This window comes from Eubalaena glacialis, chromosome 8 (assembly GCF_028564815.1).
Source record: "Eubalaena glacialis isolate mEubGla1 chromosome 8, mEubGla1.1.hap2.+ XY, whole genome shotgun sequence".
Taxonomy (NCBI): domain Eukaryota; kingdom Metazoa; phylum Chordata; class Mammalia; order Artiodactyla; family Balaenidae; genus Eubalaena; species Eubalaena glacialis.
In genome coordinates this window covers 129,311,403-129,334,965 of record NC_083723.1, presented here as the reverse complement: position 1 = coordinate 129,334,965, position 23,563 = coordinate 129,311,403, and the positions used below count along the sequence as shown (strand labels likewise).

General features: G+C 49.2%; 1 protein-coding gene across 2 annotated transcripts in view; it reads right to left on the bottom strand.

Moving 5' to 3' along the window:
* Window positions 1-4,937: 4,937 nt before the first annotated feature.
* The window catches only part of DYNC2I1 (dynein 2 intermediate chain 1), a 48,428-nt gene continuing 29,802 nt past the window's right edge, over window positions 4,938-23,563 (bottom strand). For both annotated transcript variants that reach the window (XM_061199011.1, XM_061199012.1), the window contains 13 exons: window positions 22,206-22,317; window positions 21,413-21,504; window positions 20,023-20,152; window positions 17,833-18,005; window positions 16,934-17,096; window positions 13,806-13,919; window positions 13,647-13,708; window positions 13,201-13,252; window positions 12,076-12,136; window positions 9,255-9,354; window positions 8,982-9,113; window positions 7,079-7,302; window positions 4,938-5,459 (listed from right to left, as the gene is read on the bottom strand). In XM_061199011.1, the coding sequence (XP_061054994.1) occupies window positions 5,285-5,459; window positions 7,079-7,302; window positions 8,982-9,113; window positions 9,255-9,354; window positions 12,076-12,136; window positions 13,201-13,252; window positions 13,647-13,708; window positions 13,806-13,919; window positions 16,934-17,096; window positions 17,833-18,005; window positions 20,023-20,152; window positions 21,413-21,504; window positions 22,206-22,317 (1,590 nt within the window). In that variant the 3' untranslated portion in view covers window positions 4,938-5,284. The remainder of the gene's footprint in view (window positions 5,460-7,078; window positions 7,303-8,981; window positions 9,114-9,254; window positions 9,355-12,075; window positions 12,137-13,200; window positions 13,253-13,646; window positions 13,709-13,805; window positions 13,920-16,933; window positions 17,097-17,832; window positions 18,006-20,022; window positions 20,153-21,412; window positions 21,505-22,205; window positions 22,318-23,563) is intronic.

Genomic DNA, 23,563 nt, shown 5'->3' with positions numbered 1-23,563 from the left:
GATAGATTTAGTTGATATTTATAGGAAATTCCACCCGAAAGTGGCAGAATACACTTTCTTCTCAAGTGCCCATGGAACATTCTCCAGGAAAGATCACATCTTGGGTCACAAATCAAGCCTCGGAAATTTTAAGAGAATTAAAATTGTATCAAGCATCTTTTCTGATCACAATGCTATGAGATTGGAAATCAATTACAGGAAAAAAACTGTAAAAAACACAAATACATGGAGGCTAAAGAGTGCACTACTAAATAACCAAGGTATCACTGAAGAAATCAAAGAAGAAATTTAAAAAAAAATACATAGAAACAAATGACAACAAGAACACGACGACCCAAAACCTATGGGATGCAGCAAAAGCAGTTCTAAGAGGGAAGCTTATAGCAATTCAATCTCACCTCAAGAAACAAGAAAAATCTCAAATAAACAATCTATCCTTACACCTAAAGCAACTAGAGAACAAGAAACAAAGAAAACCCAGTCAGTAGAAGGAAAGAAATCATAAATATCAGAGCAGAAATAAATGAAATAGAAATGAAGAAAACAATAGCAAAGATCAATAAAACTAAAACTTGGTTCTTTGAGAGGATAAACAAAATTGATAAACCTTTAGCCAGACTCATCAAGAAAGAGAGGGGACACAAATCAGTAAAATTGGAAATGAAAAAGGAGAAATCACAACTGACACCGCAGAAATACATAGGATTATAAGAGACTACTACAAACAACTATATGCCAATGTTCTTGGGAAGGTACAATTTTCCAAGACTGAACCAGGAATAATTAGAAAATATAAACAGATTTATCACAAGTAATGAAATTGAAACCGTAATTAAAAATCTTCCAACAAACAAAAGTCCAGGAACAGATGACTTCACATTCACATTCAAATTCTATCAAACATTTAGAGACAATACCGATCCTTCTCAAACTCTTCCAAAAAATTGCAGAGGGAGGAACACTCCCAAATTCGTTCTACAAAGTGACCATCACCCTGATACCAAAACCAGACAAAGATGTCACAAAAAAGAAAATTATGGACCAATATCACTGATGAACATAGATGCAAAAATCCTCAACAAAATACTAGCAAACAGAATCCAACAACACATTAAAAGGATCATATACCATGATCAAGTGGGATTTATCCCAGGAATGCAAGAATTCTTCAATATATGCAAATCAATCAATGTGAAACACCATATTAACAAATTAAGGAATAAAAATCATATGATCATCTCAATAGCTGCAGAAAAAGCTTTTGACAAAATTCAACACCCATTTATGATAAAAACTCTCTCCAGAAAATGGGCATAGAGTAAACCTACCTCAACATAATAAAGGCCATATATGACAAACCCACAGCAAACATCAAACTCAATGTTGAAAAACTGAAAGCATTTCCACTAAGATCAGGAACAAGACAAGGATGTCCACTCTCACTACTCTTATTCAAAGTTTTGGAAGTTCTAGCCACAGCAATCAGAGCAGAAAAAGAAATAAAGGGAATGCAAATTGGAAAAGAAGAAGTAAAACTGTCACTGCAGATGAAATGATACTATACATAGAAAATCCTAAAGATGCCACCAGAAAACTACTAGAACTAACCAATAAATTTGGTAAGGTTGCAGGATACAAAATTAATGCACAGGAATCTCTTGCATTCCTATACACTAACAATGAAAAATCAGAAAGAGAAATCAAGGAAACAATCCCATTTACCATCACAACAAAACGAATAAAATACCTAGGAATAAACCTACCTAAGGAGGTAAAAGACTTGTACTTAGAAAACTATAAAACACTGATGACAGAAATCAAAGATGACATAAACAGATGGAGAAATATACTATACCATGTTCTTGGATTGGAAGAATCAATATTGTGAAAATGACTATACTACCCAAAGCAATCTACAGATTCAGTGCAATCCTTATCAAACTACCAATGGCATTCTTCACAGAATTAGAACAAAAAATCTTAAAATTTGTATGGAGACACAAAAGACCCTGAATAGCCAAAGCAATCTTGGGAAAGAAAAACAGAGCTGGTGGAATCAGGCTCCCTGACTGCAAACTACACTACAAAGCTACAGTAATCAAGACATTATGGTATTGTCACAAAAACAGAAATATAGATCAATGGTACAGGATAGAAAGCCCAGAGATAAACCAACGCACCTATGGTCAACTAATCTATGACAAAGGAGGGAAGAACATACAATGGAGCAAAGACAGCCTCTTCAATAAGTGGTGCTGGGAAAGCTGAACAGCTACATGTACAAGAATGAAATTAGAACACTCCCTTACACCATACACAAAAATAAACTCCAAATGGATTAAAGACTTAAATGTAAGACCGGACACTATAAAACTCTTAGAGGAAATCATAGGAAAAACACTCTTTGACATAAACCACAGCAAGATCTTTTTTGACCCACCTCCTAGAGTAATGAAAATAAAAACAAAAATAAACAAATGGGACCTAATGAAACTTAAAAGCTTTTGCACAGCAAAGGAAACCATAAACAAGACGAAAAGACAACCCTCAGAACGGGAGAAAATATTTGCAAATGAAGCCATGGACAAAGGATTAATCTCCAAAATATACAAACAGCTCATGAGCTCAATATGAAAAAAACAAACAACCCAATTAAAAAATGGGTGGAAGACCTAAATAGACATTTCTCCAAAGAAGACATACAGATGGCCAAGAGGCACATGAAAAGATGCTCAACATCATTAATCATTAGAGAAATGCAAATCAAAACTACAATGAGGTATCACCTCACACCAGTTAGAATGGGCATCATCAGAAAATCTACAAACAACAAATGCTGGAGAGGGTGTGGAGAAAAGGGAACCCTTTTGCACTGTTGGTGGGACTGTAAACTGATACAGTCACTATGGAGAACAGTATGGAGGTTCCTTAAAAAACTAAAAATAGAACTACCATATGATCCAGCAATCCCACTACTGGGCATATACCCTGAGAAAACCATAATTCAAAAGAACACATGTACCCCAATCTTCATTTCAGCACTATTTACAATAGCCAGGACATGGAAACAACCTAAATGTCCAACGACAGATAAATGGATAAAGAAGATGTGGCACATATATACAATGGAATATTACTCAGCCATAAAAAGAAACGAAATTGAGTTGTTTGTAGTGAGGTGGTTGGACCTAGAGACTGCCATACAGAGTGAAGTAAGCCAGAAAGAGAAAAACAAATACCGTATATTAATGCATATATGTGGAATCTAGAAAAATGGTACAGATGTACCTATTTGTGGGGCAGGAATAGAGATGTAGACGTAGAGAATGGACATGTGGACACAGTGGGGGAAGGGGAGGGTGGGATGAATTGGGACTTCAGGATTGACATACACACACTACCATGTGTAAAATAGGTAGCTAGTGGGAACCTGCTGTATAGCACAGGGAGCTCAGCTCAGTGCTCTGTGATGACCTACATGGGGCGGAAAGGGGGGGAGGGAGGTGCAAGAGGGAGGGGATGTATGTAGACATATAGCTGATTCACTTCATTGTACAGCAGAAACTAACACAACATTGTAAAGCAATTTTACTCCAATTAAAAAAAAAACGGTAATATCTCATTTTATAATTTTAAGATGGTACCATCATATTTAAGAGAATTCTTCTATTCTAACCACTGTACACAAATTAAATAATCCCGATGGATTTAGAGGTTCTGGTCAGTTCGGCTCAGCCCCGTTCGCACAGCCCAGTGGAGCTGGCCTTGCGGGAGGCTGCTGCTGACCCGGGCAGTGGAGTGGACTCCGGGGCTCCGGGGCGGGTCCCGTGTGGCTGTCCGCGCGACCAGGTCCCCGTCTCTGGGGGGAGGGGGGGCGGGGAGCTGGATGTGGGGCTGGGCAGCGTCGCCTGCATGAGGGTCGCCCTCTCTGGCCTCTGCTTTGCACTGTTCACTTCCACCAGTTTCAGACTCTTGGTTCCCTGGGAATTGACACGAAACGACATGACACGACACTCTCGTTTGCTGTTTCCCGGGACCGGTCGCGTGGAAGGAGCAAAGGCCTCGGCGGGCGGGTCCACGTGTCCCGAGGACGGAGCCCAAACCTGGGCGGAGGGGACCCTGGACTGGACCCGTGAGAAACCCCCGGGGAGCCGCTGGGGGGGGGGGCGGCCGCGAGGGGCTCCCAGGAAGGTCACCCACAGGAGGCACCCACTGGACACCATCCAGGTGAGAGCCCGGACCCCCAACACCGCCCGAGCCCTCTTCCCCCCGCAGCGCTGGACACGAGGCGTGCCAGGCGCCGGGCTCCAGTGGCGCAGGAGGTGAGCGCAGGGGGCCCACGTGGACCCCACGGTGGGCGGTCAGGGCCCGACGCCTCCCAGCCCGCAGGTCGCGTCCCCCGGGTCCTGGTCCTTGGTGGGATCTGGGCAGCGCCGCAGTTCTGAGGTGAAGGCAGGGCGCAGCATCCTAAGAGGACGATGGGAAGTTTAGGGATTCATGAGAAACTCGGCGAACGGCGCTGGGTGCTGGCCTGCTGAGGGTGCCCCAGGCCCTAGGAGCCTGACTGTTCTCTGCCTGCTCCCAGTTCCGGGGTGAAGCCGTCCCATCCCTGGCGAAGCAGCAGCCACATGTGGCCCAGAGAGAACCAACCTGCCCCCCACTGAACGCTCACCTGTCACTGTGTCAGTGACACTGGGTGTAGGCAAAGGCCATCACCCCAGAATTCTCCTGCCCTTAAATCCCTATAACTGTACAATTAAGAGAATTTATATATTTGCATCATCTTTACACAAAACTAATTTTTAATAATAAAGCATAGTGCAAATGTGTCTGAACAGACATCCCAACATTACCAGCAGAAGTCCAACAAAGTATTAAAGAAACACAGGTGGGAGGTCATTTCAGCAGAGTCAGTCCTTTAATTTAAACCTGTGAATATGTCATTTTACGTATGACTAAGAAAACTGTTCATTAAATACATTTTTATTTGGATTGTTTAAAAATCTAGTAAGAAATGTTACAATATTTTAAAGCTGCTCTGAAAATCAGTAGAAATATTCTTGGAAAAGAGCATCCTACCTGGCTCTCTGTTGCCTTTGAAGTTCAGTATACACTAAAATGTCTGCTGTTTCCATTCAAAAATAGTAATTTATTTATGGCATATTGAAGTGACATTCTTGAAAAATGAACTCTGGACAGACACACGCCTTCTATCTACACGAATGTACACCCATCAGCTGTAACGTCGGGGTCACCGCACGGCTTCCTCGCGGCATCCCGCCACCTACAGGGCTTCCCGCAGCAGCAGCCGCAGCCTCTGTAGCTCGTCGCCCACCGGGGCCACCCACTCCCGCCGCAGGTACTGGACGTCCACGTCGCCTGAGGCTCTGGCCAGCACCAGGGCCAGGAAGCCACTGCGGGTCTTCTCTGCTTCACCCACGACAGTCATGGCCACCAGCCTGAAATCGAGAAGCACACGCCGTGTGATCCTGAGTCTCCCAATTACCCACCTTCCCAGGGGGGAGCAGGAGGAAGAGAAACGCTGAAAACATAGGGGGTAAGCCCCTTGACATCAGTCTGGGGATGATTTTTTGGATCTGACTCCAAAAGCAAAGGCAACAGAAGCAAACAGGTGGGACTACTAAGCAGCTTCTGCACAGCAAAAGAAACCAGAAACAAAATGAAAGGGCAACCTACAGAATGGGAGAAAATACTTGCCAATCATACATCTGTTAGGGGGTTAATAACCAAAACATAAAGATCTCATACAACTCAACAGCAAAAAAACCAAGCAATCCAAATACAAAATGGGCAGAAGATCTAAATAGAAATTTTTCCAAAGAAGACACACAGATGGCCAAGAGACAAGTGAAAAGATGCTCAACATCACTAATCACCAGGGAAATGCAAATCAAAACCACAATGAGCTATCACCTCACACCTGTCAGAATGGCCATCATCAAAAAGATAAGAAATAACAAATGCTGGAGAGGGTGTGGAGAAAAGGGAGCCCTCCTGTACTGTTGGTGGGAATGTAAGTTGGTGCAGACACAATGGAGAACAGTGTGGAGGTTTCTCAAGAATTAAAAATAGAACTACCATACAATCCAGCAATTCCACTCCTGGGTATTTATCCAAAGAAAATGAAGCCACTATCTCGAAGAGATATCTGCACTCCCATGTCCACTGCAGCATTATTCACAAGAGCCAAGACATGGAAACAACCTAAGTGTCCATCAAGGGATGAATGGATAAAGAATATGTTATATATATATATATATATATATGTGTGTATGTGTATATATATATATATATATATCTCAATATACATGTGGAATATTATTCAGCCATGAAAAAGGAAATCCATTTGTGACAACATGGATGGACCTTGAGGGCATTATGCTAAGTGAAATAAGTTAGACAGAGAAGGACAGACACTGTGTGATCTCACTTCTGTGCAAAACCCCACCTCCACCCTGCACACACACACACACACAAAACAGGCTCACAGAGAACAGACTGGTGGTTGCCAAAGGAAGGGGGTGGGGCATGGACCAAACGGGCGAGGGGTACAAGCTTCCAGTTATAAAATGAACAAGCCGTGGGACGTAGTGTACACATGGCAACTATGGTTAATAACACTGTGGTGCATATTTGAAAGTTGACGAGAGTAAATATTAAAAGTTCTCATCACAAGAAAAAACTTCTGGAACTATGTAAGGTGGCAGATGTATCATTTGACAGTATATACAAACTTCACATCATTACGTTGTGCACCTGAAACCAATATGTTTTACATCAATTTTACCTCAATATAAATAAATAAATAAACGAGAGATAATGTAATTCTTTGATCCTTAGACTATTTTGGACTAAATATGAAATAAACACACTTTAAAGTGGTTTTTTAAGATCTTACTCAAATATACAAATATAAAACTAATTTTTAAATTTAAATATAAATAACCATACTTTAAAGTGCGGTGGCCTTATACATAAATCAAGTAAGAAAGACCATCAGTGATGCTTCTGCAAAAAATCACCTAGGAGGGCTCATCCTGAGTTTCATCAGACTTACCTGTCCGGATAGATGGGCTGTTTGGCGACAGGACCCAAATCGCTCTCCAGGAGGTCCCAAATATACACACAGGATGTGTCATCCTGGACCAGGAACACAGCCGGTCTCGTCGAGGACCACTGCAGGCCAGTGACGGCGCGGCCGTGGGTGCTCTTGTCCCACTGCAGGAGCGGCTGCTCGGCCGTCGGCTGGTGCAGCCTGATGCTCCCGTCAGAACAGCCGGCCTGCGGGAGGCGCGGAAACCTTATCACAGTTCTCTTCTCTCTTTCACTCAAGCTCAGTAGCCAAGGAACATTTTCAGAACGTCAAGCTTTTTTTGTTGTACAGCAAAAATATTTGGTTTATATTTTGTTTTCCAAACATAAAATCGTAACATTAAATCTTGTCCTCACAAATCACAAAGGTGAGCGTTTGGAGATTCTGATGCACTTTGTACCCCCTGTCCCTCCCCAAAAGGGTTAATAATCGGTGAATTCAGTGAACATATAAATAGGTGTTTATTCTTAACAAAGCTGAATATTGCTCATTCGAGCATAGGACGTTAAGATTGGCAAGACTGACGTCTTTCTTTAAAAAATCACATACATTTGCACATATAATATGGTTTTACATTCCTTTTGGATGGAAATTTCCATAAAACAAAACTCAGCTGGCCTAGTAAAAGACTAAATTTTTAGCCTAGGAAAAGGAAACTTAATTCCTTTTTACTCAATATATTTAATTCTTCACGTATTTAATCTTTCAAAAAAAGCAGAGGCAAGATATAGCAATCACGAAAGCTTCTAAAGTAAATGAACAGATTTATGCATAATAGAGCCAGGTGCCCACTGCCGGGAGGGTGGAGGGGACCCTGGGCCAGCCCGGGACTAGGGTGTGCGTGCGACGCCAGGTGGGTGGTGAGTAGATGGAGACCAGAGGAGACCTCGAGGTCGTGTCCTGTACACACGCACTTCTGACTGCCCAGGTCTTGGTTTCAGGTATTTTTCTCCTAACAGGAGCCAGGACTCCCTGGAGAAATGGCTGATCCTGAGGGTTCCGGTGCCAGAAAGCAAAGAGGGGCTCCCGGAACGACGGCAGAACCACCTCCAGGGACCCCTTCCCCCGGGGGGACCATCTGAGCAGCGGCATAAACACAGGCAGCGAATCTGAGACACACTGAGGACAGTGAAAAGCCTCGTGTCCACGTTTAGACAAGAAATACACACGAAGGAGGAAAGGCAGTCTTCCGACCAGCGACAGCGCCCGTGGAATTAACGACAGGGCGACAGAACCGGCCTGGCGACCGACACGGGGGGGCGGTGAGAAGCAGCAGCAGTTCAGTGTCTGTGCGTCTTCCACCAGCCCCGGCTGATCGGGCAGGGAAGGAGGGGCCCCACGGTCAGGAAAGGCCCGCATCTAATCGTGAGGAGACGTCCCCAGACTCAACAGGGGACGCCCAGGCCCTCTGTGTGATGCTGAGGCCGGTCCCAGGTGAAGGCGGCGAGGAGCCACAGTGACTGAACGGGACGCGTGACCTGGGCCACGGCGCTGCTCACAAAGGACACTGTCGCGACAGTCGTGGGCTTTGCGCTCAGACCCGCAGAGAGCAGGACTGACTGGGACGGGCCTGGGCTACAGGAGACCAACACCCAGCCCCTGCGGTGGAGCGTCCTGGCCACGGCAAGTGTGTCACCGCACACTCAGGATGGTGGGGGGCGAGGGGCAATGCTTTGTGCCGTCCTCGTAGCTTTTCTACAAGCCAAAAATTACGTCAGAATAAAACGTCTGAAGAAGATCCAGACAACAGCCTCATGGAATGAGCTGTGCCGACCACACGGATGGGACTTAGGAGACCAGACCCGAGTGCTGTAGATCCCAGCAGACGCTGCAAAAGAATCGGTGCTTAAAAAACAGGCATTCTTACCAGGAATATCGGTTCTCCAAACGGTGAAAAGTCAATCACGTTCACCTTCACCGGCCTCACGCCCTGCTGCTGGGGCCTGAACAACCTGGGAGAGACTCTCACGTCTTGTCTGGTGCCATGGCTGATGAGGCCCTGGAAGGGAAAGTAAGGAGGGAACCAGGCGGGGTAAAGCTCTTTTTCTTGAAACAATTTAATCAACATTCTGATTAAAGCAAACAGTAAGTTTATCTCCAACAAAGATACTTACAGAATGAAATCTAGACCATTACTCACCATGTCTGTGCCAACAACAAAGCGATTAGGGTCTGAAGGCAGAAATTTAACGTTCAGTGTTTGTGTGGACCCCCGAAATTCATAACCTTTATGGGAAAGGCTGGAAAACAGCAAAGATGAACAGATGGGCAGTCTTGAAACTGTCAGGGCGGAGGTGACACTTAACACCATCACCTGCCATCTGCCACTGGACGCACTTCTAGTTCCTTTTCCCTTCGGTTACCACGCTCTGGACAGTTCCTTCAGCCCGTCCTCTTGCTCACTCATTCTTTCTTCTACTGTCTAATCCACTTTTTCATTCACAGACTTAAATTTCAGAGACAACAGTTCCATTTCTAGAAATGTCTTTCTGATCGCACAATTCTCTCTCGTACCCTGGTGGGTGTCCCTCACACGGCAGTGTCCGTGACTGTCTCCCCATGAGCCTGGCCGTGGACGTGCCCGCCGGTAGGCAGCTGTCCCGGTGCTGACAGCCCCCGGGCACTGGTCTGCCCCACACTCACTCCTCAGCTGCGGACCCCTGACCACACCCTGACTCGGCTTCTGGGATTCTCCAGCTGGAGGGGCAGTGAGTCCCAGGGTCCCGGGCAGGCGTCAGCTCCAGCTCGCTGCCCAGCAGGCCTGACACGTCCCTGGTCCCCACGGGAGCCAGCTCCCAGCCCCACCACCACCCAAAAGCCTGAAGGCTGACTTCAAGCTCCACCCTTATTCTGGCACTTTCCTCTCTTTTTTAAAAGATTGTATTTAGTGTGTTGTTGGTTTTTTACCTTGTACAGTGTTTGTATTGTAACAACCAGGGCCCAGGGCTGCTCCTGCCACACTGCCCCAGTCCCAGGTCGGGGATCTGGCCCCTCAGTCTCTCCCCTCTCTTCTTACCTCCGGCCCAGATCCCCGCCTCGGGGCCCGCTGCCCTGGTCACCTCCATGCTGGGCCAACCAGGTCCCGCCCCTCCCGCCCCCAGGCCCCCTCCTCCCTCCTGGTCCTCAGCTGCACGGTGCCCCTCAGCTGAGCTCGACATCGGGCGAGAGGCAGGCTCTCCCCGGTTCCTGGAACCAGCCAGCCACCAGGTGCGCTCAATCCTGCCCTTTGCTGAGCCCAGCCCTCCGTCCCCACGAGTGCCGCCTGGTTCAGACTCTCATCTCTGATCTCCATCCGTCCCCACGACAGCTCCTGAGGCTCTCCCCGAGTCCCCTCCTCTGTTCCAAGCTTACACTGTCGCCAAGTTCACGGTTCTAAACTGCAAACAAGACACACCCCTCCTTACGTAGAGTTCCGAGATGAGTCCCCGTCACCTTCGAGGAAACCGTCTGAACCCTCGGTGCAGCGGACCCTCCTCAGGGTCAGGCCGCCGACTCTACCCCTCTCTTGACAGCAAACCTACTGGCAGGTCTGAAACCATCGGCGTCTTCATGCCTCTGGGCTCCCTCTGCCCGGGGCAGGCTCCCTGACTCTCATCTCAGCCCCCGTCCCACCGCCGTCCCTCCTCCGAGCCCACACTCCGCGTGGCTCCCCCCAGCGCTTCCCGCGTGTGCCGAGCCACGGGGATGAGGAGACGTGCCACCAGGCCACTCTCAGGGGAGGCCTTGCTGCCCCAGGGGTCAGGGGCACTGCACCCAAGGTCCCTCTCCTCCCCGGGATGCCCGTGTCCAGGGCCGAGGGAGGGAGGCTCAGGCCTGGCAGGAGGGCTCTGGGGAGCCGCTCCTGCTCTGAGCCCCCGGGCCAGGCAGCTGCCGGGGGGCTCACCTCTCAGCTCAGCCCCCTCGCCGCCACCCCTGCCAGCCTCCCTCCGCCAGACGCCGACCCCACGGCTGCAGCGGCTACTGGCCACTTGTCTGCACTTAGGGCCCTGAGGGAAGAGGCACCATGAAGCAGCCGGTAGGGCACGCTCCACTCGGCACGTGTGGGACACGGTCCGGACGGATGTTTGTTACCCCCGGACCTGGGGAGGCACTGCCACGTCTTTAGCGGGGAAAACCCAACGTCAGCTATGGCGACACTCTCCTTTAAAGAGCGTATAGTTAAGTACAGAAGAAATTTATAGTTAAAAGACAAATGCACTGCATGGTATGAAGTGATACGACCATAATGGAGATGAGAATGGTCTCACAGAAATTCAGTGAGCAGTCAGGGGGCCACCCGTGGCGGGCTCTGCAGTGTATTAGATGAATTTTTTCAAACATAACTCACTCCTTGTCATAATTATACTGAAATCAACGGCAGGTGATTTACAATCATGAAGCATGTATGAATTCATTGATACAACCCAGAGGTGTTCTGTCTGAGGAGGAAAAGTCAGGCTAATATCAAAGCGTTTTCCAGGGTAAATCACAGGCTGATAGCTAGGCCCTGACTGCGGTGAAAAGAGGAGAAAAGACATCTTCGGGAAATAAATTAACATGAAGTATATAAATACCACAAACAATATTCATACATCTAAGATTTTTACATCCCACTAAGTTATTTGAGTAAAAACAGAAACCTAATTTCAGAATAAAACTTTCATACCAATGTTTCTAGTTCCTGAAACTTGTCTATTTAACTTCAGGGTTGTATTAAAACTGGATGAAAAAGAGTCAAATCGTACCAATTCATAAGATAGAAAATATTTTAATCAAAGAAAAATGTTAGCTCTATACTTGGCAATTGCATTTATTACTTTGATTCATTAATAATAAACTAAGTATCAAATAAACTATTTAGCAAAAATACAATGGGAGAAGTTAGGGTTCTTCAGTGCCAGCCTGGCCCTGCCTTATTACCTAACACTATTCCCTCCTGTGGGAAACAGGGCTTTGTGAGCAGGGATGCGGCACAGACCTACCTGTCACTCAGCCGAATCGCGGCACTATGCACCAACTTTATCCTCCCTCCAGGTAGTAAACCTACAAACAGAGAAACCAGAAATAAATGCACCTCTTAATACAAGTTAACCAAAATCCAATTACATTTGCCTGGAATTATTTTTCATTGCTTAAATATCTGTGTTAGGAAATAATATAAAAATGCAGATTGATGAAGAGTGTCCTGTCCCTCACGCAGGGGAGGTTCCTGCAATTGCCTTAGGATATGAATTAAGAATTTGCAGTTCAGGGCCTTAGGGGAAGAGGGTTGGTGGAATCAATATCAAAAAGCCTTTACATTTTTAGATTTGATTTAAAAAGGGAAGTACCCTTAAGCAAAAAAAGAAAAAAATCAATACTTAACAAACCTCCAATGCCCCACAGAAACCCTCTCCTGTAAATGTCCTCCAGCGCCCGTTTCGGTTCCCCATGCAGGTGGAGAGGCCCCCTCCGGCCCCTCTAGCCCCGTCCTGTCCCGCCCGATGTCCCACACCCACGGCAGCCCCGGGTCACAGGGAGCAGAGCGGATTTTGCACGAAGACGAGGCTGAGAAGTGAGGCCCCTCGGGACGGTTTCCACCGCGTCCTTTCTCCAGGAGAGGGGGAGTCCACAGCACCGGCCCCTCCTCATTTCAAGAAGTCAGAGTGACTCTGGTCCTATTTTCTGGCTGGCTCTACAGGAGTGCCCCCGGCCCGAACAAGGTGAAGGGACCGGTCATTAAATAAGCGGCTGGAGCTGCTGAGGAAGTGCAGGCGGGCGGCCCCTCGGTGCCCAAGCCCAGGGCATTGGGACAGCAAACTGCCGGCTGCAGAGCCCCACCCCCCCGGTGGCTCCAGTCTCAGAGGTCTTGGGGGTCACACACACCCAGGCCTTAGACACCGAGTCTCGGGGACGCCCTCAGGGAGCACAGAGCAGACGACACGCACGGGCCTCCCGTGACAAGGGTGTCAGGGGCCTGTTCAACAGCCAACAGGTTATAAAATACACAACTTAATTTTCATTTTCCATGCAGCTAATTACTGATTCTTCAAAGCGGTTATCAGTATCTTTAATCTTTATTGATTTTAGCAACCGTTGATTAAAATCAGTTTTTATTTAATAGTTACCTAAGTCACTTATTGCACCTGCAGGATCTGCCTTTGCTAATTCAACCACCACCTGAAATAGAACACTGAAGATGAATATCAGCACCTGTAATAATCGTGAAACAGTCTAAGCAAAGCATAGCTCTAATTAAGACAGCATGTTACATTAGCCACTAAAAACTTACTTGCTCCAGAAAAAAGACTAGCGTTTAAAAGTTATAAATCCCCTTCTTCAACCTGTTTCTCTACACTCTGTGACCGGTCAATGCCCTGTGCATCTCCGGCCCTGACACTGCTCCCCTTTCACTCCCACAGGCACCCCCAGCAAGCCCGTCTCGTCCTGGTCTCCCCGCCGTAGCTGACTGCATGGTCGCCCCTGCTCCACACGCATCTCCCCCTGCCACCCCGACCACAGACCACCGACCACCACGCAAACCCTGGCGCGAGCGCTCACGCGTCCGACTCACCCACACGTTGAGAACCCCACTCTCGTCCAAGGAAGCGACGTGGAAGGACAGGCCTGCTGGCTCTAGCGAAGACAGAACCGGGGAAGGACCAGCTCATAACCAGGAAACCACATCTCACAACTTGAGCTCAGGATTTTACGGAAGTGAAAGGTCAGGTACCTTCTTGAGTAGAAAAAGGCGAAAGCACACAGCTCTGTCTTTTGCAGACAGACCCTGCGATGGGCTCTATTGCCTGGAGGGGACTGCGGTGGTTTACAGACGTCAGGACACCATCTGGGGATGAAAAGCACAGGCACCACGCGCACGCAGTGAGTCGTGGAGTACAATTAACACTGTGCAGGGACAGGTACATCTTCCCAAAGCACAAGGCCACGCGGACCACGGTGAAAGGACACGTGCCGTGGCTCTCAGCATCACCGAGGAGCAGAGGCCACAGACCTCGTCACACCTGTGAGAAGAGAGACGGGCCCTGTGTCTGCACGACGGCAGGTACAAGGATGGACAGAGCGGGCGGGGGGCTCTCCATGGCAAGAGGGAGTCGCAGAGACAGAGCAGAAGCTGGGGCCTCCCCGGCTGCGGGGGAACGGGGGGCTCACGGCCAGAGCAGCCCAGGGAACGGGGAGTAGGGAGACTCGGGAGCTGCAGGCTCCCCCCCCACCACCGAGAGCAGCACGTTTAAAGAAACGACACCTCACGGTCCAACGGAACAGAGCTCCTCTGACCTGGCATATCCACCTACAAAATGTCCAGGAGTAGAAAAGAACAGACAAACTCCACACAAAGCTACCGTAGGAACTCGAGAGAAAATGCAAACGAAAGCATTTCAACCCATGAAAATTCTCCCTCCAAAAAACAAGCGTGAAACAGAAGACCAAAATCCAACACTCCAAACTACATCACATCTCTTCAAAAATACATTTGGAAATGTATTTAAAGCACATAAACAAACAAAAACACCTGGAATCGGAAACCCAGAACAAAAATGGATTAAAAAACATCAAGAAAGAAAATGAGAGTTAGGGCTGAACTCAGGAAAGAAACTGAAGAAAAAGACAAAACGGTCTCAGGAATGAAGAATAAGTGACAGCGTTTCAGATTCAATGAACTTGAGGGAGGCCCACTGAGGAAGGGGTGTCCTCTGGACGTGAGGTTACTGAAACTTTGAAGGTTTTAATGACAATGTTTAGATGGCAAAAGAAAATGAAGGAAGCATATTAATGGAGTAATTAAGTTTAAAAACTTAAGAGTTTTAGTGTTTTGAACATGGTGGTGAATTCAAAGGTTAATTAGTAATAGCAGCAGCAGTTAGAAAATGCACATTCTTAAAAGATATCTTTTCTAACAGCATCAAACCCATAAGGTACCTATAAACTCATACATTCTCAGTAGTGGCAATTTCACCCCCAAAGGGGCAAAAATTGGTTGTTGGGAGACAAAAGAAACCTTGCCCTTTTATGTATAAAACACAGATGTACTCAGAGTACATAAAGAGATATGCAGTATATGTGCGGCGCTCCACGCAGGGGCGATCAGGCTACTTGGTGAAGAGAAGGAGGCACACCCGACACGCCTGACACAGGACTGTGTCCAGAGCACACGAGGCCTCAAACAACGCAACAGTAAGAAGCAACAAATCAATTTACAAACGCGTGAAAGACCTAAACACACCCCACTGAAGACAGACAGCAAATAAGCACCTGGAGACGCTCCGCATCCCACGTCCTCAGGGAAACACAAAATAAAACCTCGAGACACACTCGCACCCACCAGAAGGGCAGGAAGCCTGCCGGCCCCGCTGGTGAGGACGTGCAGGCTGTGGCGCCCGGGGTGCAGGCTCCAGTCCTGACCGCCAGCCACGGGAATTAACCAGGAGCCCGCCCACCAGCGGGCGCAAAAACCCACGTGGTGCCCAGCAGAGGACCCTGCCCAGAGAAGGAGGGGTGCCGTTCTGCGCCCCACACAGCCGTGACCGCAGGCACATCTCCCGAAGCGACGGGGGCCAGGCTTGAAGGTCTGGGCCCTGCAGGGTCCCATCATTTGCCTCTGAGAAGGTAAAACTACAGAGAAAAAGCCGATCCTGGGAATCATGAGGACGGGGAGACGCAAAGCCAGCTGTGGGTGTGGGGGGGGTCCCTGGGCAGGAACAGGGAGAAGGACGGTAAGAAGACAGTCAGGTCTGAGTGCAGGCCCTGCCCAAGGTCAGTGTGCTCATGGACGAGCCTCCCATCCCTGAGTACTGGCAGGTGGGCAGAGACGGGTGCTGAACAGGTCACGTCCACAAAGCACTGAGAGAAAACTCCAGAACACAGTGCCTACCCAGGGGTGGGGCGGGGTGGGGTGGTGGTCGTGCTTGTCCTTGTTTGTGGTTGTGGTTGTGGTTATTGTTGTGATTGGAGGTGGTTGGAACTGTGGTTGTGGTTGGTTGTGGTTGTAGTTGGTTATGGTTGTAACTGGTTGTAGTTGGTTATGGTTGTGATTGGCTGTGGTTGTAACTGTGGTTCTGGTTGCAATTGTGGTTGTAGTTGGTTATGGTTGTAACTGTGGTTGTGGTTATGGTTGTGATTGGCTGTGGTTGTAATTGTGGTTGTGGTTGTAGTTGGTTATGGTTGTAACTGGTTGTGGTTGTGGTTATGGTTGTGATTGGCTGTGGTTGTAATTGTGGTTCTGGTTGCAATTGTGGTTGTAGTTGGTTATGGTTGTAACTGTGGTTGTGGTTATGGTTGTGATTGGCTGTGGTTGTAATTGTGGTTGTGGTTGTAGTTGGTTACGGTTGTAACTGTGGTTGTGGTTATGGCTGTAGTTGGTTATGGTTGTAACTGGTTGTGGTTATGGTTGTGATTGGCTGTGGCTGTAATTGTGGTTGTGGCTGTGGTTGGTTGTGGCAGCAGCCGCATGGAATGAAGTATTCACAGGAGTCTAACTAGGGGTCCTGGCAGGTCCAGTGGTTCTGGTTCCTTTCGACCCCCGAGAGGCCACTACTTCTCTCCTTCAGCCTCCAGTGGGGCTGTCTGAGCCACAGGAGCGCACACACCAACACACCTCAGGCTGATTTAAAACTGGGCACCATCTCACTGAGGACCTGAAGTCCCCAGAGTTAACAGGACGGGCACTCCCATCACCACTGCCGCTGCCCGAGCAGCTGCTGCAAGGAGGCTGTTTCTCCTGTTTATCACAGGTCTCTTTTGCTCTTAGGTCAGAGCCGTCCTCTGGGATGACCTGCATGAACGATGCAAAGGGATTTCACGGCTGCTCCGGAAGACCCTGGGCTGGCGGGCAGTGTCACTGACCGGTGGAAAAGGTTGCGGTCCTGAACGTCCAGAAGCACCCGCTCAGCTTCACGTAACGATGGATCCTGGCATCTTCCCTCAGATCCCACACGACCACCGAGCCGTGCACGGTCCCAGCAAACAGCAAGAAGGCTTTAAAGGGGCTAAAGCAGCAGCACGTGACCTAGAAAGATGCACAGAAAGCCGGAGGCTGACAGGTGGAGGCACCGGTGCCCGTGGACCTTCCACCTGGAAGCCGAGGGCGTCTGCATGTCCCCTCCTTAGGTGACGGGAAGGATGGTGGCTGCGGGGTGTGGCCATGGTGCCTCCATTCAGCCCCATCAGGTGGCCCAGAAGGGCTGAGCCCTCCTGCCATTTTATTTACATCCTGCATCACAGTAAGTTGTTATTTTCAAGCCCCCAAAACTGATACCCATAAAAGTTATCCTTCTCCACAGCTTTGGAGAAAATCGATGACTTTGAGGTCAAGGAGCACATGACTAGAAACACACGTGTAAAAGGGCAGCTCTCCCACTGTACCCGCGTGGTCATCACACCACAGCCCCGCTAACCAGGGGCAGGAAACGCACGAGGCCAAGGACTTGGAAAATCTCAGGCACATTAAGAAACCTCTACAATATCCGGACCAACTGGAGCAAGCCGGGAAGCATACTTCTGGGATCCCAGGGGTGCCAGAGCCAATGTTTCCATTAAGTCACAGCCACGACAGTGCTGAATGCCAGGGACTGAGAGGCTGCGGTAACCTGGCCCCTCCGTCGAGCTGGTCCTTCCAACTAGGAGCTTCTGCACCTCGTCACCCTGCACACAGCTGGGGCGGCAGGGACAGAAAGCAGTGGCCTTGGAAGCCCTCCTGGTGCCTGCCCTCTGCTAGTAGCACCCACGGCTCTCCCGGGCTGTACCTTCGACTCGCATATCAGGACCTTCTGGGGCCCCGACGGCTGCCAGATGTCCCACACGCAGAGCACGTATCTGCCGTCCAGCAGGGGCGCGAAGGCTTTCCCAGGTCGCCCATGCACGGACACCACCATCCGCCTCTGAACCTGAGAGGCATGCAGGTAGGATACTCTCCGGTCTGAGGATAAGACAAGAAAAATGTTTCTGCGTTTAGTGATCTGCCAGAATCCACGTTAAACTAACATACTTAAGATTATTCAGATACATTTCAGCTTAATGAAGAAATAAACATGGTCTTTGCAAGATGCCTGCACCTGAAATCCAGGTTTTGACAAATGGCCAAGCTCGACTTGAAAATGTCCAAGTTGACCTCGTTTGCTAGAAGCCGCCCTCCTCCACGCTCGGCACAAAGCGGCCTGGGACTCCGCTGTCCATCAGCTACTCCCACGGGCCCGTGGGTGCAGAGGTGACCTGGGTGGGGCGTCACAGCTGCCCCATCAGTGCCTTCTCCCCTGGCAACGGGACCCTGCCTGACACCCATCTTCCTCCTGATATCTGTCCCTCAGACACACTGTCTGTTCCCCTCATTCCGTCCACTTACAGAGGCAGGATTTCTGTCTGTCCACTGTGGCTCCAAGGCCTGGGACACTGCAGACACCCCTAAGTATCTGTGGAACCCAGAGAAGAATGAGTGGGCCACCAGCACTGCGTTTCCTGGCGACGGTGGCATCGAGCGGACTCTGTGAAGGTCCCGTGTCACTCCCTCGGAGCTCAGATCCAGGTAACGTGAACCAGGCCCAGGTCAAGGACACCTGCCATCCCAATCTCCCCTCCCGTTACCTCAAAACTCACTTTACTAAAACAAAACACAAGAAAAACCTCCACTCTGCCCACACTCGGAACTAAGGGGCAAGTCCCGGACAACAGCCGTGCGTCCTCTGTCTCTAACTAAGCGTTCTGGAACAAGCACAACCCGGCCCCCAGCCCCGGCTCTGTGACGCCGCCATCGCTCATCAGCTCCTGGAGGAAAGGACTGCTTTAATTCGTTTCTTGGGCTGCAGGGGGAGGTTGGGGTGTGGACAGCTGTATTCTGAATGCTATAGGTGCAATGATTTATTGTTTTTCTAATAGGATAACTCTTACCTTTTAAAAACAAAAATACCCTCAAACAACATGAGTTTTTTAAATTAACAATGCCATTTGTGCTAATGGTCAGTGCAGAGGTACGGATACGAATCTAGATCTCTACAGCAGGCAGGATAGAGGAACTTCTAGAACAAGCGGCATCAATGCGCCAGGTCACGCAGGCCCAGAAGCACCCGGCAGAGCTGACTGCGGGGCCCCTGCACTCCTCACCCCTCTCCACACAGACCAGTACCATGGTTGCCACCCAAGCCCTCACCAGCCACTTGTTTTAAAAGCAAGGAGGCGGGCTTCCCTGGTGGCGCAGTGGTTGAGAGTCTGCCTGCCAATGCAGGGGACATGGGTTTGAGCCCTGGTCTGGGAGGATCCCACGTGCTGCGGAGCGACTAGGCCCATGAGCCACAATTGCTGAGCCTGCGCGTCTGGAGCCTGTGCTCCGCAACAAGAGAGGCCGCGACAGTGAGAGGCCCGCGCACCGTGATGAAGAGTGGCCCCCGCTTGCCGCAACTAGAGAAAGCCCTCGCACAGAAACGAAGACCCAACACAGCCGTAAATAAATAAATAAATAAATACATACATACATACATACATACATACAAAAAACAAAAACACTGACTCATACTTAACTTGGCAATGTAGAGTCAACTTCCAGTGATTTAAAAAAAAAAAAAAAAAGCAAGGAGGCGACTCGCTTAAGCAATTTACACTTGGTCATGCACACGCAGTTTGTTTCGTTTATGAACACATGCCGTTACACTCCATGTGTGATGACACGGGCTTCACTTCGGTAGCTTTTATGCTCTGTAACCACGGATCAACTTGAATCTAAGTCAACGCTGGGCTAAGTTAACCACACGACTCCCACCTGGACGCTCCCTCACGCCACTCCCACTGTTCCTCTACCCATGAGTGCCCGTCATTATGGTAACGCACGCGCTCGAGTCTGCAGAAGCTGAACCTGCGCTCTCTGTTCAATCATCCCCCTGTTAACACAGGGTGTAACAGTAAGGATCACTGTCTCAACGCCAATGTTTACTTTGAGGACCGCTTACTTTGGAGGAACGGCAAGCTGGTGTTCAGCTGCGCAGAGCTATCGCTGAAACGCAGGGTGCAGTCCTGCGCCCGGGGTGTCCAGATCGGCTCCAACGCCACCCGATCCTCTTCAAGCAGAACCGCAATCACCTTTCAAAGACACATGAGCAGTCCTTCTTCAACACTCTCAAATGGACTCATTTTACAAGATAAAACAAAGCACTACCTAATCTTACCTGTTTCTTAAAATAACTGCCTAAGTCCAAGACATCATATAAACGGACAGAATGAAATATTTTGTCCTTTCCCCACAATAATAGAAACTACCAGGTAAAGTTCCATTAATGTAAACTCCAGAGCCATTATTTAACATTGGATGTCATTTTTCATAGTAAACCTTTTGCTAAAATAACAGGAGTGGGGAAAGAGACCCTCCAGCTTTTCTAGAAGAAACAGGGGCATGGAAATGCCACCTACAGCACCACGTCCTGCTCACCGGGCTGCGGTAAGGACCCAATGTGACAGCAGATCGCCGTCACTGCCCTCATGGGTCGTGGGTCACGCCCAGGACGACAATGGGGAAGAGAAAGGCGAGGTGGACTCAGGAGAGGCGCCCGCTGAGAACGGACGGGACGGGGTGGGAGGCCCAGCAGTGAGATAAAGGTCTCCGACCCCCGGCCGCCCCTCCTTCCTGCTCCAGCCCACCTTTCCTCCACATCACCCGGCACCCAAGCGTGTGAACTCTCACTGAGAGAGGCTGACTTCATGTGCGTGTGAAAGCACGGTCGTATCTCGTAAAGCACAGACTCTCCGTAACGCAGCTCGGAGACCAACCACCAGGCGTCCAGCACGGGGCTGAGGACGGGCTCATTCTGAATTTACATGTCAGGTTCATGTTTATTATACTTATCAGTGCTTTAGACTTGAATTCTGAGCCGACGTGGAAACAATACGAGACAGCTGAAGAAACACGAACGCCGACCTTACACTTGATGGTACTGAGAAACGTTACTGACCCTGATCCTCTTCCTCCAGGGACTCATACGGAAATACCCATGGCGGGACCAGGACGGTGACCGCGGTTTGTTTTGAAATAATTGAGGGGTGGGTGGTGGGGTTCAAGAGGTGAAGGGCTGCCAGCTGGGACCTCTGAAGCATGCGGCGGCCACCTGCCGCCCCTCGACCTTTGTACGGACTTTGAAGATTTCCATAACCAGTTTTTAAAGTCATGAGTTTACTAGTTTCAAATACCCTAGATGTGTGCTCACCTTGCCGACTTTGTATGTCTGTTTTTTAGTCTATATTCATTTTAAAATGCAAGCAATCAACATTACAGTACAGAATCCAAACACACAGACAGTGCCTGCAGCCACAGAAGCTGCTGGGGTCCCTGCCCGGGGCAGAGCGCACCTGGCAGGCGGCCCGGAGGAAGCTGCACAGGCGGGGCGTGTTGACCTTCGGGACGACGGCGACGGCATCAAGGGGGCCGCTCCGCTCACCCCCTGAAAAACAGCGCACATGAAACCAGCCAGCACGACTCTCACGGTCACGGTCGCACACGTCAAAGGGCGTATGAGCGAACCAGGAGCCCTGGAGGGGAAGCCAGGGGATCCCATCTCATCCTCTAGATCTCCTCCTGATTTCTCAGAAGTCTGTAAACAGAATCCTACTGAAAGCATCAGTTTATTATGTATGTATTACGTTTAGGTGTGTTATTTTCTTAGGATGAGGCTTCCCTGAGGAAAGGGAGTAACAGAGGTAATTCCTCAGAATGAACAATCCACCAGTAAAGCAATATTTAGCACGTAAATAACCGAGGAGAACCCAGGGCAAGCAGAACTCTGCATATTCCAGGGGCTTCCATCTGTCTTGATGTAACATACCTGGAAAATGTACTTAAAGGTGAAACTTCTCTAAGAATGAGAACAGACTACCCCAAATTAAAAGCAGAGAGTATTCTAGAAGCCCATCTGCAAAGTGCTGGTTTGGCGTGTGGGCTCTTTCCCTTCCATTTAGGAACAAGTGTCGTGAACCCTGATCAGGGCCCAGCCCAGGCCTCCAGCTCCGCGCAGGTGCTAAGGGTGGTGTTTGGAAGAGCTCTGGTGTTTCCACAGTCACGTGGTGACAACCACACTCGAGACGGAGGAAGGAACAAGAAAGGGAGTAAACACAACTCCCAGGGTCGAGAGCAGAGGCTGGTTACCCCCAGACACGGCCGCGCCTTCCCCCGGGTGCTGGGTCCACACTTCCTGAGTCTCAACCTCTTCAGTCTGGATGTCTCTGTCCACGTTATCTTCATTATACTGAACGTAGGCCTGAAAAACAAAGCTGGGCTGAACTGGCTTTGGATCTCAACCTCAGAGCCATTTCTCATTACCGAAAACAACTAAAATTTTTTAAGTTAATGATGACAGTCTTCTAGTTTGTCAAAAGTAAGCATCATGGCATAAATAACAATCATGCAAAGACTGGTTGTGTCTTACACATTTGATAAATATGGGCCTAAATTTCAAAAGTGTTTTCAAAAAGTCACAACAAACAATCCAGCTCTGGTTTGAAAATACGACGACCTAGTCCACCAACACCCTATTCTCTTACATCATAGCAGCTTTGCAAAACCAGACACAAATTTATTTATTTCAAAAATGTACATGCTTCAGTAAAGACAGTTTTGATACTAATAGCTTTAAGATGAGGAAAACAAGCAAAGAAGTTAGATAGTCTGCTCAAGGTCAGAGTGAGTCAGCTGCAAAGCCAGGGTTAATCTGTCAGCTTCTTAAATGTCCTCCTGTGACCTTCTCCCCCGTGAAAGATTACTGACCGATATACCCAAGAGCATGTTGACAGGTGCGCTGTGGGGACAGAAGAGGAATGTCCCAGGGGATCCCTGACTCCAGGACTTCACCACCTCGGGAGGTGGACTGTCACACGGTCAACAACTGGAAGTACTACAGGGAAAGACAGGGCTGTGGGGGACGTACTGGAGCAACCCTGGAGCCAGAGGACACTCAGTGTCAGTCATCAGGGCGGGGTCACCTAGTTGCCTAGAGGGCAGGACAAGGACAAAGAGCAACAGGCAGGTAGATTGCAGGAGAGGCTGGGTGGCCTAAGCCAGGTAATGGAGAAAAATAGGTAGATGACAAAGGGACCTGGCAAGAAGGATCCACAGGCAGGTGATGGGGGGCCTGGGAAGGTAAGTGGGATCCACAGGCAGGTGATAGGGGGGCCTGGGAAGGTAAGGGAGATCCACAGGCAGGTGACGGGGGAGCCTCAGAAGGTAAGGGGGATCCACAGGCAGGTGATGGGGGAGCCTGGGAAGGTAAGGGGGATCCACAGGCAGGTGATGGGGGAGCCTGGGAAGGTAAGGGGGATCCACAGGCAGGTGACGGGGGGCCTGGGAAGGTAAGGGGGATCCACAGGCAGGTGACGGGGGGCCTGGGAAGGTAAGGGGGATCCACAGGCAGGTGATGGGGGGCCTGGCAAGGTAAGAGGGATACACAGGCAGGTGACCAGGGGGCCTGGCACAGGAAGACCTTGAGAGGAGGGTGAGGAGAATGGAAC